At 39.1% G+C, this 13,819-nt stretch overlaps 1 protein-coding gene across 8 annotated transcripts in view; it reads left to right on the top strand.

Annotated features, from left to right (window-relative positions):
- Positions 1-13,819, top strand: part of MAP7 (microtubule associated protein 7) — a 132,077-nt gene extending 118,258 nt beyond the window's left edge. For 7 of the 8 annotated variants that reach the window (XM_023750209.1, XM_023750213.1, XM_023750211.1 and 4 more), the window contains 7 exons: positions 1,047-1,218; positions 1,467-1,568; positions 2,152-2,202; positions 2,312-2,369; positions 2,630-2,732; positions 10,366-10,589; positions 12,366-13,819. In XM_023750209.1, the coding sequence (XP_023605977.1) occupies positions 1,047-1,218; positions 1,467-1,568; positions 2,152-2,202; positions 2,312-2,369; positions 2,630-2,732; positions 10,366-10,589; positions 12,366-12,376 (721 nt within the window). In that variant the 3' untranslated portion in view covers positions 12,377-13,819. The remainder of the gene's footprint in view (positions 1-1,046; positions 1,219-1,466; positions 1,569-2,151; positions 2,203-2,311; positions 2,370-2,629; positions 2,733-10,365; positions 10,590-12,365) is intronic. The other variant, XM_023750207.1, reaches the window with a different exon arrangement.

The raw sequence follows: 13,819 nt of genomic DNA on the forward strand, positions 1-13,819 counted from the left end.
GACACCTTGATAACTTGGATTCAGTCTTCAGTTTGTGAGAGAAGAGGTGGTAGCAGTGAGAAAGGTGAACGGGACTATTTCCGACTTACTCTTACCTGGTGTTCCTGTAACTATTGATTTTTTAAAATCGCATTTTCTTATTATACTGACAATACAACAACATTAATGAAGAAAGATTTAAAGAAAAAAATCCACAATCTTAACCAGTTTTCAATAATTGTGTCGATTTTGAATAATCCTTTCTAGTCTCTGTGAATAGTGTACAGTTAGTTATATTTTTTCATACATAAGTATATACACACATATATATTTACATACTTATAGCTGCAGTAGAGATACAATTGTACAAGGCTGGGTTTGTTTGTTTACTTAACATATATCTAATCTCCATATTTCTTCATTATCTTTCTAATTATCATTTTAAAGCTGAATAGTAAAAGTTCATGTTTTCTTTTTTCCAGATAGAAGTCCTCTTAGAGGGTGGCTGGGAGAGATAGTTAGTGCCCGGTGATTGCCTGCCGGACAGTATTGCCAGGGATAGTTTGCTTAGTTGGTCTCCTTCTGGGGCTAGTAAGGCTAATGTCAACATAATTGTTCTTCAAATAAGCAGAACTGCACCCTGGGAGGATGGGCTGTCTTGGAGCTTGGTCCCGACAGGATGTGCATAGGCCGTCTTCCTCCTGTCCTGTGACAGAACATCCTGACCTTTGTTTATTGACAAAGATTTGGGGGGAGGGGGGGGGGAGAAAGGAGCCTCAAATAAGTTTCAGCCTTTAGAGGTAGTTAAATTGCAGATTCTTTTACAAAGCCAGCTCTTTCCCACATATACACGGTTGCATTTTGCCACAAGGCAACAGGAGACTGGGAAGATGAGGAGGAAGAGTAAGGCGGCTTCACCGTTTGTCTCTGAACAGCAGGGAATGCATCCTGTGAGGACTTTTCTGCCCGACTCTGAACCAAATGTCCAGGCAGTAGCCATACTCCGGAGCCCCTCTCTCCAAGGATTTCCCCTCACATGTCTTTGTTCTGTTCTTCTCTTTCTCCAGACAAAAGAGAGAGGAATTGGCTCAAAGGGTGGCCGAAGAGAGAAGTCGCCGGGAGGAAGAAGCCCGCCGGCTGGAAGCGGAGCAGGCCCGGGAGAGGGCCGAGCTGCTGCGGAGGCAGGCGGAGGAGCGCGAGCAGCGCGAGCGGGAGGAGGCGGAGCGTCTGCAGAAACAGGTCGGGTCCCTGGGCTCCGAGCACGCAGCTCAGGGCTGCCCCTTGCCCGGATGGACAGGGGTCATCCCCGATGAGCAGAGGAACATGGGCAGTGGATCGTTAGAATTGCTCTGAGTCTTGTGCGTGCTCTCATTTTCTGCACTTTGTCCACCTGCTCTCTTGCCTCCACCCTGGGCGCCCCGAGAGATTGGGGCAGCAGACCGAGCCAGCCTGTTTGTAAGAAGCACCTGCCCACTTCTTGTTTCTAGAAAGAAGAAGAAGCTCGTGTTCGTGAGGAAGCAGAGAAGGCCCGGCAGGAACGGGAGAAGCATTTCCAGAGAGAAGAGCAGGAGCGCCTGGAGAGAAAGAAGGTAGCGGAAGCCTGGGACTCTAAGGGTTCTGATTCCTTCTAGACTGGAAGCCATCTAAAGATCTAGAGACTAGCTTATTGCCATCAGAAAACAAACGTGTTCTGCCCATTCCGGATAAACTAAAGTAACTCTCAATATTAAAAACCTCCTCCAGCCCACCGGCGTGACTCAGTGGTTGAGCGACAACCTATGCACCAGGAGTCCTGGTTCCAGGTTGTAGCTTGATCCCCAGTGGGGGGCATGCAGGAGGCAGCCCATCGATGCTTCTCTCTCATTGATGTTTCTCTCTCTCTCCCTTCCTCTCTGAAATCAATAAAAATATAATAAATCTTTTTTTAAAAAAATTTCCTCCAAAGAAATCACCATTTATAGTTCACCCTTCAAAAAGTTAGGTCCAATTCATATGGTTTAAGGCAGTTCTAACATTTTGGAATAACTCCAATTAAGACAAAGCAGGGAGCATTCTATTTTTCAAAATAACACGTGTGTTTTAATGACCTGCTATTTGCTTAGTAAGGGAAATGTGCCCGGCCAGCTTTCTTCCTATATCTGATCTGTTCCTTCAATTCTTCCTTTCTTATAGCGACTTGAGGAGATTATGAAAAGAACCAGGAGAACAGAAGCTACAGATAAGGTATTGAGATGGCCATTTTTAGCTCTTTTTAATGGCTTTTATTTTATTTTTTTTTACTTCACTTGTAACTTTAACATTAAAAAGTCTTTTTCCTTATTTTCTTTGGTAGAAAACTGTTGATCAGAGAAATGGAGATATAGCCAAGGGAGCTCTCACTGGAGGAACAGGTATTTATTTCAAAAAACTCAATTCAAATATAGAATTTTTGAATTGACTTTCTAGAGGTCAAGATGGTCATTGGTTGACTAAAAAAAAACAAAAAGGTATAATTGATCCACAGAAGCTCAGGTGTATGTCATCTAGTCTACACATTTTTCCCTGTGTAAAACTCTCTCTAGCACTGAAATCAGGCATTCTAGCTCCTGAGGTGTGGGTTTGACAGTATGGTACTAATAACCCTTTGTTCCATCTTCTTTGCCACGTTCAGCAGTCTCTGCACTTCCCGGTATGATGAACTCTCCAGGAAATGGAGACCCAGCAGCCAGCCCACATATGGTTACCTCACACCAATCAAAAGTGACTGTGGAAAGGTGAGTCAAGCAATTGGGGCCTTTTTTACTGATATGCATTAGGACAGACACTACTGTTTTTAACCCCCACCCAGCCCCACCAGAATTTCCTGGGCCTGATGGGATTTCAGAGTTCTAACATTAAAATTTATTTTTATCTAGGTTCATTAATTTTTGGTTGAGTTAGTAATTCTGTGAGAAAGGGAAAATATTTAAAAAATTTTTTTTGCATCTTTAAATTTGATAGTGAGGGTTTTGTGTGACTATTAAAGAAAATTACAAGGAATAATTTACTTTTCTCTGTTTATATTTAACATGATCTAGACCTTATGCACACCCTTTAATGGTATATAACAACTGTATTTTTACTATAATATTTAATGAGGCAGTGTTTGTTCCATAGTAAAATTAATTTCTATACCAGTAATTATTATGCTATGTTAGTAGTAGTGGGGTTTATTGAAGATTCAAACAGTTGCTAACAGTCAAGAAAGGAGCATGTGTTGAAAGATTGCCTTTCTCTTTCCTTGCATTTATATCTATAACATCGTAAGAGCACACTCAAAAATGAAAAATGGGAGCAGTCATAGCTGTAGCTAATAACATAATCATGGAGAACTTGAGAAATAGCTGTAATAATGTTCAAATGTTCAGCTATGACTTATTTTCGTTTTCAGAATTTAATTATTTAATGAGTTTTCCAGTTTCTAATGCCAGAATCTCTGCTGCCATTAGAAAATTGACAGTCCTCAAGTTAATTTTTTTAAATCTAAAAATGCACACTACACATTTTATGGCATGACTGACAGCAATGAAAAGATGTCATCCGAAGATGTCCACAAATCATATCTATTAACATCTTCCTGTGACAGTGAAATATTTGTTATTTTGCCCACTATAACACCAAAGATAATGATTTTCCTGAGAGAGATCTTAATGATAAGCTTTCAATTATGTTGAGTAAATTTATTGTCATAATTACCTAACATGGAGGTTAAATGGTATTTTATTCTTTTAGTTACAGATCGTTCTTCAAATAAAATATTTGTTCCCAACTGCTGTAATTTATGTTCATTGATTTCATAGATTCTTAGAAAGGAATAAATAGCATCACAGAGTGAACTCCATCATTATGATAAAGAATAGGCTCATTTAAGCCACTGTGTAACCTAAGTTAGTTGATACATTAACTGACTCTCTTCAAAGGTAAAATCACCAAGTTACTAATCATTATATAAGAACCTGAAACATAAATTTACTATGTAAAATGATCCTATCTAATAAAGAGGGAATATGCTAATTGACTTTCCCACCCTCAAAGATGGCGGCGCCCACAGCCACAAGATGGCAGCGCCCAGTCCCCTTAGCCCCAGTCAGGCTGCTCCCATGCGCCTGCCTCCAGAGTCCCCCCAGTCCCCTCAGACTCCCAGCCCGCCCAGGGCTGGGCTGAGGGCTTTGTGCTGCCGGCAGTGGCAGCAGCAGAGGTGTGATGGGGCATTGCCTTCCCCTGATCGCTGGGTCACCTCCCGTCCCTGAGGGCTCCCGGACTGTGAGAGAGAGCAGGCCAGGCTGAGGGAACCCCCCTCCAGTGCATGAATTTTCATGCACCGGGCCTCTAGTATAGATAATAAAATTCTTTTCTTTTAGCCTCCTCCACACACAATTTATAATTTAAGCATACAGCACTGTGCACTTACTGGTGTCATGCATCTTTACCCAAGTAATAAATTGTCCTTTGTCATGCATGTAAGATGATCCCTATCAAACAACCAGGAGAAATACAAGCTTATACTTTTTCTATTCTTTACAATACAGGCAGATCCAAATTAGTATCCAAATATAAACATTAGGATATAATACAAGAATCACCTTAACAAATTTAATCCTTTGGTTCCAGTGTGTCTCCCCTTTAAAGGAAAATGAAACTATCCAAGAGTTACTTTATTCTTACAAATATAAATGTAGGCTTAAAATTTTGATAGCTATTATTTATCTGGAAAGCCAGAACAACAAATCACAAATTGAAGTTAAAAATAACACTGCTTAGCCCTGGCCAGTGTGGTTCAGTTGGTTGGAGCATTGTCCCATGCACTGAAATGTTGCTGGTTCAATTCCTGGTAAGGGCACATGTCTAGGTTGTGGGTTCGATCCCCAGTGGGGGAGCATGGGAGAGGCAACCCATAGATGTTTCTCTCATACATCAATCTTTCTCCCTCTTTTCTTTTCTCCCTTCTCCTCTCTACAAAAAGTAAAACATTTTCTAGGGTGAGGATTAAAAATAAAATAACACTGCTTAGACCAAGAATATTCAAATTCAACAAGTCATTTATTGTGAAGAATGCTATTTTTCTGGAATTAAGTCAACCTTATACATGTGGTACTGATCAAGCCCTTTTGCTTTAGGGATGCTTATGCTACCGAGAGTTGCTGATGATTCATTTCACCCATTGCGTTTCTCTATTTAATCTGCTCTAAAACTTCAGATCTCCTCAGATAGTGTGCCATGATGGCACTTGATTTTTTTACCTGGCACTAACAGAATGTTTATTTACCCAGTGAACCTAGTTCATTTGTCCTTAGCCCTTGTCACATAAGCTGATACCACCTCTTATCAGTATACTCTGAGTACAAATGCAAAATGGAGCACTATGCGCTAAGCTTTGTGACAGTCAGCCCTATTTATCATCATACTATTCTTCTATTGATTTAAAAAATTATCAGTAAAAACATAAATTTGTAAAAATTCATAGAGACTTGGACGTCACTTAGAAAAACAGCACCCATTACTGAATGACCCTGGCCTGTAAGGAATTCTTACTGTGCTCGCTAAGTTTATTCTCCATTGCTTGGGACACAAACTTTGTGATATGTAGCCTAAGAAACTCTGCTTCCCTTCATTATTTTTAAATTTATCTTCCTTAAATTTATCCATATCAATCTTGAAAAATCTATATTTTCACTTTGCATCACCTCTTGTATTAACAAATACATCAAACAAAGTGCACAAACACGTGCTTATTTATGCTTCTAAGGTGCGGTGTCCAGAAGACACACAGTACGCTGACTGGGTGTAGCTGCACTGTGACACTGTAGAAAAATGCTCTTGTGTTGTATCTGGTATCCCATCTTTCTATGCCTCACATTTGATGCTTTCACCATCAAAACAAGGACTCAGTGTCACCAGGAAACAGTGATTCCAAGATCTGTTACTTCCATTGTGACTGACAGCTCACTATCTTTTAAGGATGGTTCATCGTAGAGTTCTTTAAACTCACTGCTTTTACCTTGCCTGTGTTGAATGATTTTCCCTCCTATCCTCAAGGGGTTATTCTTATGACTAGCATTTCCCAGAATAAACTTTATTTGCATACTTACATTTTTCATCCTGCACACCTTCTAGATTATTATTAAACCAGTCTTAGCACCGATCCTCGGGCTCTCTGCCACTCATACTCTTCCATCTAGAGAAGGACCTGCTTATACCTCCCTCTAATACCCTTCCCTAAGGCAGTTTCCTATTCATGAGTACACATTCGCTCTGTGTCAGTGGGGACCCTCATTTTTAAACAGTTTTGCATCTGAAACCCCGTTAAACACTTTAAAATTACAAGTAAGTCACATCTATTATGTTCTTTTTTATTCCCAGTTTCAAGGTGACCTTGAAATCACTCATCAAAGTCATAGTTTTTCACTTCAGTGCATTATGTTTAATGAAGCATTCCATAATCCTGATAATGATTCAACATATGCATTAAATACCCTACTGTACACCCAATGTAGAGTTGTAGATGCCTCCAGCTTGTCTGCCATGAATTAAATCACAAATTGGAGATTCCCAGGGCCCCTTCCAAACACCTTGATGTGGTCAATACTCTGGGAAATCCACCATGACAAATGCTATCAGCATTGTGGTCCAGTTTGTTTTCACTAGAAAATTCCACTCCTTAGAATGAATACCTTTAGTTCAGACTGGGAGAAGTTTTGCTTTTCCTAATGTCTCCTGTACCTAGTACATTGATTTGCTTTCTCTCCAAGAAAAAATAAACAAATGCTGTAAACTAGGTTACACTCACCATACCCACCCCCAGAGATGTGGTAATGTCCTCCTAAGGTTGCTTTTGTAGCTGGGAGGAGCAGCAGTTCCTGGAGCAGAGAAACTCCCTGAACCTTCCTCCTGACCTTGAGGGTCCTGAGTCACATGGCTAGCCTCTCTGGTTTCTTTGGCTCTTAGCTTTTGATGTGCAATCCTTTTAAAGCCTGAAGACCATTATCCTTGCCTGACAGGCTCCCCACTAATAATAGGTAGAATTGAAGAAGATTGGTGTTATCAAAATTCTGGCCAGCTTTCAAAGAAATATGTAAACCTGAGCAAGGATGATTCTTCTCCAGAAGCCCTTTTTGGTTCTTGAGGGAGTTTTTGTAGAGGGAAGTGCCCATTGAGGGAGGAGAGTGTTTTCTCATGAATAGGAAACTTGCTTTAGAACTGGAAACAAAGGATAAATGTGTAAACACAAGGGGCGAGGCAGGAAGTTTCTTCAAATTTCTCATATCATTCTGATAGATTCTTCCACGCCCAGCTGAGAATCTCTGTTCTAGAAGCCAAAAACGCATGGCTGTAACAGGCTACTGTCTTACCGTCCTAATACCCCAGAAGACATTTTATGCTGTTCTAAGCCCTAGGGGGCTATCTCTTCAATCGAATGTTTCTTCTCTCAAGTAAGGGATTTGTAGTAATTTTGGTGTTTGACCTAATGGTTTTCCTCCTAATCTTAGGAGTTTATCTTTGTATTTAGGGTTTTGGTTTTTTTGTGGGGTTTTTGCCTAATTAAAAAGTAACATAGCCCTGACCGGTTTGGCTCAGTGGATAGAGCTTCAGCCTTTGGACTGAAAGGTCCCAGGTTCGATTCCGGTCAAGGGCATGTACCTTGGTAGCGGGCACATCCCCAGTGGGAGGTGTGCAGGAGGCAGGTGATCGATGTTTCTAACTCTCTATCCCTCTCCCTTCCTCTTTGTAAAAAATCAATAAAATATACTTTTTAAAAAAAAGTAACATACCCAAGCCCCTATCATTCAAACAGAAAGAGATTTATCACTTTTTAAATTATTTGTTATAACATGATAATAAACATTAAGAAAAAATAAGGCCCTAGCTACAATAAGCCTATGGACTATCAGATTGCTGCCATGGTCCCAGCCCTCTTTTCTGGATTTTGGACTGAACAAGCGAAGTACACAGGCGTCAAGAGTCTTGCATTCAGCTCCAACCTCCAGAGTGGACAAAGAAGGGGAATTCAAAAGCTGGTGCTCTTATTCTGAGAGTACACACAGATTCATAACCCCAGTGATTTCCGTTTCAGTGTTACAGTTTCTGCAGGTCAGTGTCCTCTGAACATTTAATAATTGCTTACCCAAAACATATGGTGCAATTATTCCTCTAATTGCGGACAAGTAAGCATGGGTGGGGTGGCCAGGTAGCAGTGGGAGGGGGAAATGAAATCAGCTGTTGACACAAGTCTGGGGTTGGCGTTGCCATTGCAGCTTGTTAGCACATGCCGCCTACAAGGGCAAGGCAGTTGAGATGGCCAAGGAATGAGGGCTTTGCAAATGCATTTCTCTGCTTTATCTTGTGCCAAAACTTCTTAAAATTTCTTTGGGATGAGAATCAGGACTGTTTCCCTGGTTACAGAAAGCCCGTTGGTACTGGGAAAAAGTAAGAGGATGGGTGTGACAGCCCAAGCACTTGGTAGGGCAGGTGTTAAGCATGTGTGCGAGTGTGTGCATGCATGTGCGTGCTCATGCAGACTACTATGATGCCAAACCTCCTCTCCCCTCCTTGGTGAAATTCCAGAAAAGCACCATCATGCTCTGAGTCTGTGTAACATTTTTATGTTTTTCTTTCATAGCTCTTTTAGAAATAATTTTTCCAAGTACCTTGTAGTGCCTTGTGACATACTTAGGATAGGCATCTTTATTGTTTTTCTAGAAGAAAAGGTTTGATACTTAAAAATGCGCCAAAATACAGGGTGAGACAAAGGTAGGTTTGTGAGTATGCAAAACAAAGTTTATTCTTGTGTTATTATTTATTAATTATTGTATTCTTTTTCATATGAATAATTGTAAACCTACTTTTGCCCCATCCTGTATTCAAATCAGAAATGCTTTAGAATGTGTTCCACAAAATCAGTTTTTCTCATTGATTAAGGAAAGCAAATATTTCCCTAATGGGGCAGGGGGGGGAGAGCAAAGACTCCTCAAAAACAGCAATGGAAAGACTGGATGTACATTAGCTTTGTTTTATCATTTGGGAAGGAGATGGAAAAAGACGAAATGACTTGCTAAAGTTAAAGCATTTGGCATTGCTGACACTAGAGACTGATTTTCTGGTCTCTGGCCTGTCTCTTCCCATAGACCTCTTTCTATAACTAAATATTTCACTTATCAGTATGTATGAGAAGTTAAAACCTTTACAATTTTTGTTTATATTTTTAAGTTTTTCATTTTCCATTTGGAAATTCGAAGTCTAGAATATTGTCTGTCAGATATGGTCACTTTTGACACATGAGTTGAGCACTGAGCAAATACAAAGCTTGAAAATATATGTCTATTGCTGCAGTCAGATAAAGTGCACAATGAAATTAACCTAGCATCCATTTGCTGCACGGGCATGGTTTAACTGCATTGTAAAGCTTAACAATGAGCATATAATATAAAGAACTGCCCATTTGTTTATGGAGCTTGTGAAGAGGGTAAAAAAATCAAATTATAGGTAGAAAATTAAGTATTTGATGGCCAGTTAAGGTACCTCAAAAAATAAATCCAAAAAAGTAACCATGAATTAATCAATCAGAATCAAGGTGGAGTCAGAGAAAGAGTTAAGTGACAAAGATGAAAAGGTTGGTCTTAAACAATTTACCTATAAAATTATACATCTGTTTTAGGAAGTTGGAATAGCCAGGAAGAGCTAGAATTTGAATAGTCAGGGAGTGTAAAGAATGCATAATGAGCCCTCGGGTTTGGCTCAATGGATAGAGCGTTGCCTGCGGACTGAAGGGTCCAGGGTTCAATTCTGGTCAAGGGCACATTCCTGGGTTGCAGACTTGATCCCCAGTAGGGGGCATGCAGGAGGCAGCCAATCAATGATTCTCTCTCATCATCGATGTTTCTATCTCTCCCTCTCCCTTCCTCTCTGAAATCAGTAAAATTATATATTTTTTAAAAATAATGCATAACGAGAAAAGCACAGGACCAGAGATCAAGAGATCATGCATACAGTCTGGACTGTCTATCTGTGGTTGTGTGACTTTGTGCAGATCATCCCTCTGACCCCCAAACTCTAATCCTCTTGTCTTTGAAGTGAAGATCCTAATAAGGGCTATTCTTTATCAGACAAAGTAATGTGGAAATGCAAACATTGATTTGTTCCACTTATTGATTCATTCATTGGTTGATTCAGAACAGATTTTTTTAAAAATAAGAATTTAATATACAAATATGTAAGAATTCACCATTTTTGTTAGTAATGATGCAGTCAGTCTAACATTTTGATTGTAAAATTATAAAATTATTTGTTATAAAACAATATTTGGTTGTCCTAAAAATGTGTTTTTGTTTTAACATGAGTTCAATTTAATTTTGATTTTTTTTAATTTCCCAGTGCTCCCAATTTGGAAAAACAGCCAAATGAAAATGGAGTCTCTCTTGAGAATGAAAATTTTGAAGAAATCATAAACTTACCTATTGGATCTAAGCCATCCAGATTAGATGTCGCCAACAGTGAGAACCCAGGGATTCCTTTGAATCCAATTTTGGCCTTTGAGGATGAAGGGACGCTTGGGTCCCTGCCTCAGGTGGATGGTGTTCAAACACAACAGACTGCAGGTAAGCTTGCCTCAGATTCCATTCAGTAATCATCAAATCTATGTGACAGCCAAGAGGGCATGGACCTTCTTCAGTGTGATTGCGGCACACTTTGTCCTTTAATGGACCAAATAAGCCACATGGACAAGATTGTGCAGGGATCATAGAAATTGAATTTTGAGTTGCATTGGGCAATTTCTAGGGCCCCTTCTAGTCTCCCATTCAGTGTGGAAATTCAGTGTGCAACACCCTTTGCTCAGCAAGGTTCAGATAAAGGCAAACACTTAATGCCTGACCATAACTTGAGGACCATTGGGCTAGTTCTGTCCACTAGAGAAACTAGTTGGTTTTTATTCCATCTTTCTCAGATTTTCAGATATTTGAAGATTGCCATCATGTTCTCCCATCATTTTTCTCTTGTTTGGGTTAAGCAACCTGGATCATACACTATTGTCCTTTTCACATGTAAGAAGATAGTTACGATTTAGGTAATGGGACCATATTCTGAACTGGGAGCACAAGAATCTTCCATTCCTTGTTAAGTGACTGTAGCTGAAGTTAAAACTGCCAGTGACTCTCTTATACTCTGTCTCTGGGACTCACATTTGATCTGAAGTCTTTGTACAAGAACAATAGCTTTACAGGACCCAATGAAATAAGGAGTACCTCAAAAGTTACCAACTTAGTGGTCATAGCAACTCAACAGCATGGCCCCATAAATCTTAAAGACAAGTAGGATAAATCCAGCTCCATCTTTTATCAAATCTCTTCGAATTCTATCAACTTCTCTTCCCAGCAGATCACTTTCATCTATTGACCAGCATCTCTTTATTATACTACTAGAGGCCCAATGCATGAAATTCGTGCAAAGCGCTTGGCCCTTGCAGCCCCTCACAGCCCCAGCTTCAATCAGAAGGTCATCCGGAAGGACATCCGGAAGGTCATTCAGCTATTAGGTCTAATTAGCATATTAGCTCTTTATTATATAGGATTATGAACTGAGCTGGCCAAATTCAGCATGTTTAAATGGAGTCACTAAGGAATTATATGTGGTCAAATTGTTTTTCTTTTACATTCCATCGGTGAACTTATAACAAATTTTCCACTTTAAATTGTTGAAAAAGCCAATGTTGAACCAAGTCTTTTTTGCTTCTCTGTTGTACTGACCTTGGGAGTATAACTTCACTTTAGTGATCTACTTTTCTAGACTGTAAAAACGAACTGTAAGGTCCATCCCAGGTTTGACTTTCTGATTGTTAAGCCTCTGGGAACCATCTGGTTACTTGCATGTTGGTGGAAACACTGCTGGTGCAGCTTCATAGAGAAGGCAGGAACATCTAAGATGACTTTCTGCTTCACTGGCCAGGCCTTAAATCCCCCTTTTGATTTATCTGTCATTCGTTCTCACTGTGCCCACCCTTCCAGACCTTCTCTAGGAAAGTAATCCAATGTCTGTGATCTTAAGTGATGTAAGGTCTTTTGGGGTCATGACTATTTATTGACAGACATTGATTTAATCTCCAACATATGTTTGTAGATGGAAGCATCAGGTACCAAGGATACAAAGACATTTGTAAATCCTTAACCTCAAAGAAAGCCTAATTTGACGTAAAGGACATGTGTTTTCCTATTAGTGGTAGAATTCACTTAAATATGTGATTGTGGATCCTGATGAAATTGCCTATTCTTAAAGCATGGTAAAGTTTTAGAAATGTAAGATATAATTACTAGAGTATTCTTTAAATGAGATTCTAAATAAGTATATTAACCTGTTCTTTTTTCTGTCTCCTAATATAGAAGTTATATGAGCGTTTCTTCTGAAGAACCAAAGCTGAAATTTAATAAGAATTTCTACAATTAAAGAAATTCCTTCCATGCTGTAAAGGAGCATCCCCCATCCTCCAGTGTTCTAAAGATTTCTGACCATCATTTTGCAAAGACTTTATTAAAACCAGCTAAAGACAACAAACTGGATAACTTTTCTAATAATTTTCGCCAACAGAAAAAAAAGAAATGCTCCTTGTTCTTCCGTACTTTAAAATGGCTTTTTCCAGTGAGCTCCTTTTAGCAAATCAAGTTGTTGTTTTTTTTATTCTGTGTAAAAGAAATGGGCTGACTTGGCATGACTTTTCACATAGATATTTTGATGTTTAAAAGCTAGCAGGTAAAATTGGCACAAAAAATTTACCTTTTACAATACAATACTTGAAAAACAAGTACCTCTTTGCTCTACAAGTAGAGGGAGTAGGAGAGGTGTTTAAATTAAGCCTGTTTGTTTAAATAATATTGCAAAGAGCTCTATCTGTAGAGACAAATTATAGGCAGATTACCAGGTTCTTGTAAATGCAACTTGTACATGGACATTCTGCAAACCCAGCAGTCACATTCTTGCATCTCTTTTTCCAAAGGCATACTAAACATTTTTTAAATGTGAAGGGGGAAAAAAAAAACATTATTTTTTCAGAGCAAGAAAATAATTTACTGTCCTCTTAAATAATGTATTTATAAAGTTTTTCCAGAAAAACTAATCAAATAAATTAGAGTAATCTGACAACAGTGCAGATTTGATTTATTAGATTCATTCCTTATGTTACCATGAGAGAATGTTACTGATGATTCAGGGTTATTTCCAAAGTCTGTGTATTGCTGCTGTCCCCAGTGATGGTGGGACTTGTCTTTGCCTTACCTGATGACAAATTATGTTGGGGGGGGAGGGGGAATAAAGACTTACTATTTCTTTAAATAAAAAAAGAATTTGGTTTTGCTCGTTTAAGAGCAATGAAAAAATGATGGGATGTTGACTGTGTTTGGCACACAGGACACTGCAGGACACCGTTATGAATGACCTGCGTGGCATCCATCAGCTTTCACTTTTCATTCTTCACTTTCGCTGCTGAGCTTAGCTGTACAAACTTGCACTTTCACTTACTAATATAAATTCCATTTTATTTTACCATTTGAGAGGCTACGAATAACTAAATATTGAAGGAGAGTGAACACATGTTTTTATGTGGAGTGTATAAAAAAGTAAACTTCTACCACTGTAGTGTATTGGTTTTTATTCAAAGAGAGGTTGGTTAATCTAGATTGAATGAGAGACTATTCATATATTGGACTATTTCCTTAAAATCCAAGCATATCGTCTTTAGTAATACAGTAGCTGTAATTTGTTAAAACGTTAATTTGGGGGTTTTCCCTATACCCAATTGTCCATGTACACATAATCACATTAAAAAGATATGTTCAACAAA

The sequence above is a fragment of the Myotis lucifugus genome, unplaced genomic scaffold (genome assembly GCF_000147115.1).
Source record: "Myotis lucifugus unplaced genomic scaffold, Myoluc2.0 scaffold_11, whole genome shotgun sequence".
In the NCBI taxonomy this organism is placed as follows: Eukaryota; Metazoa; Chordata; class Mammalia; order Chiroptera; family Vespertilionidae; genus Myotis; species Myotis lucifugus.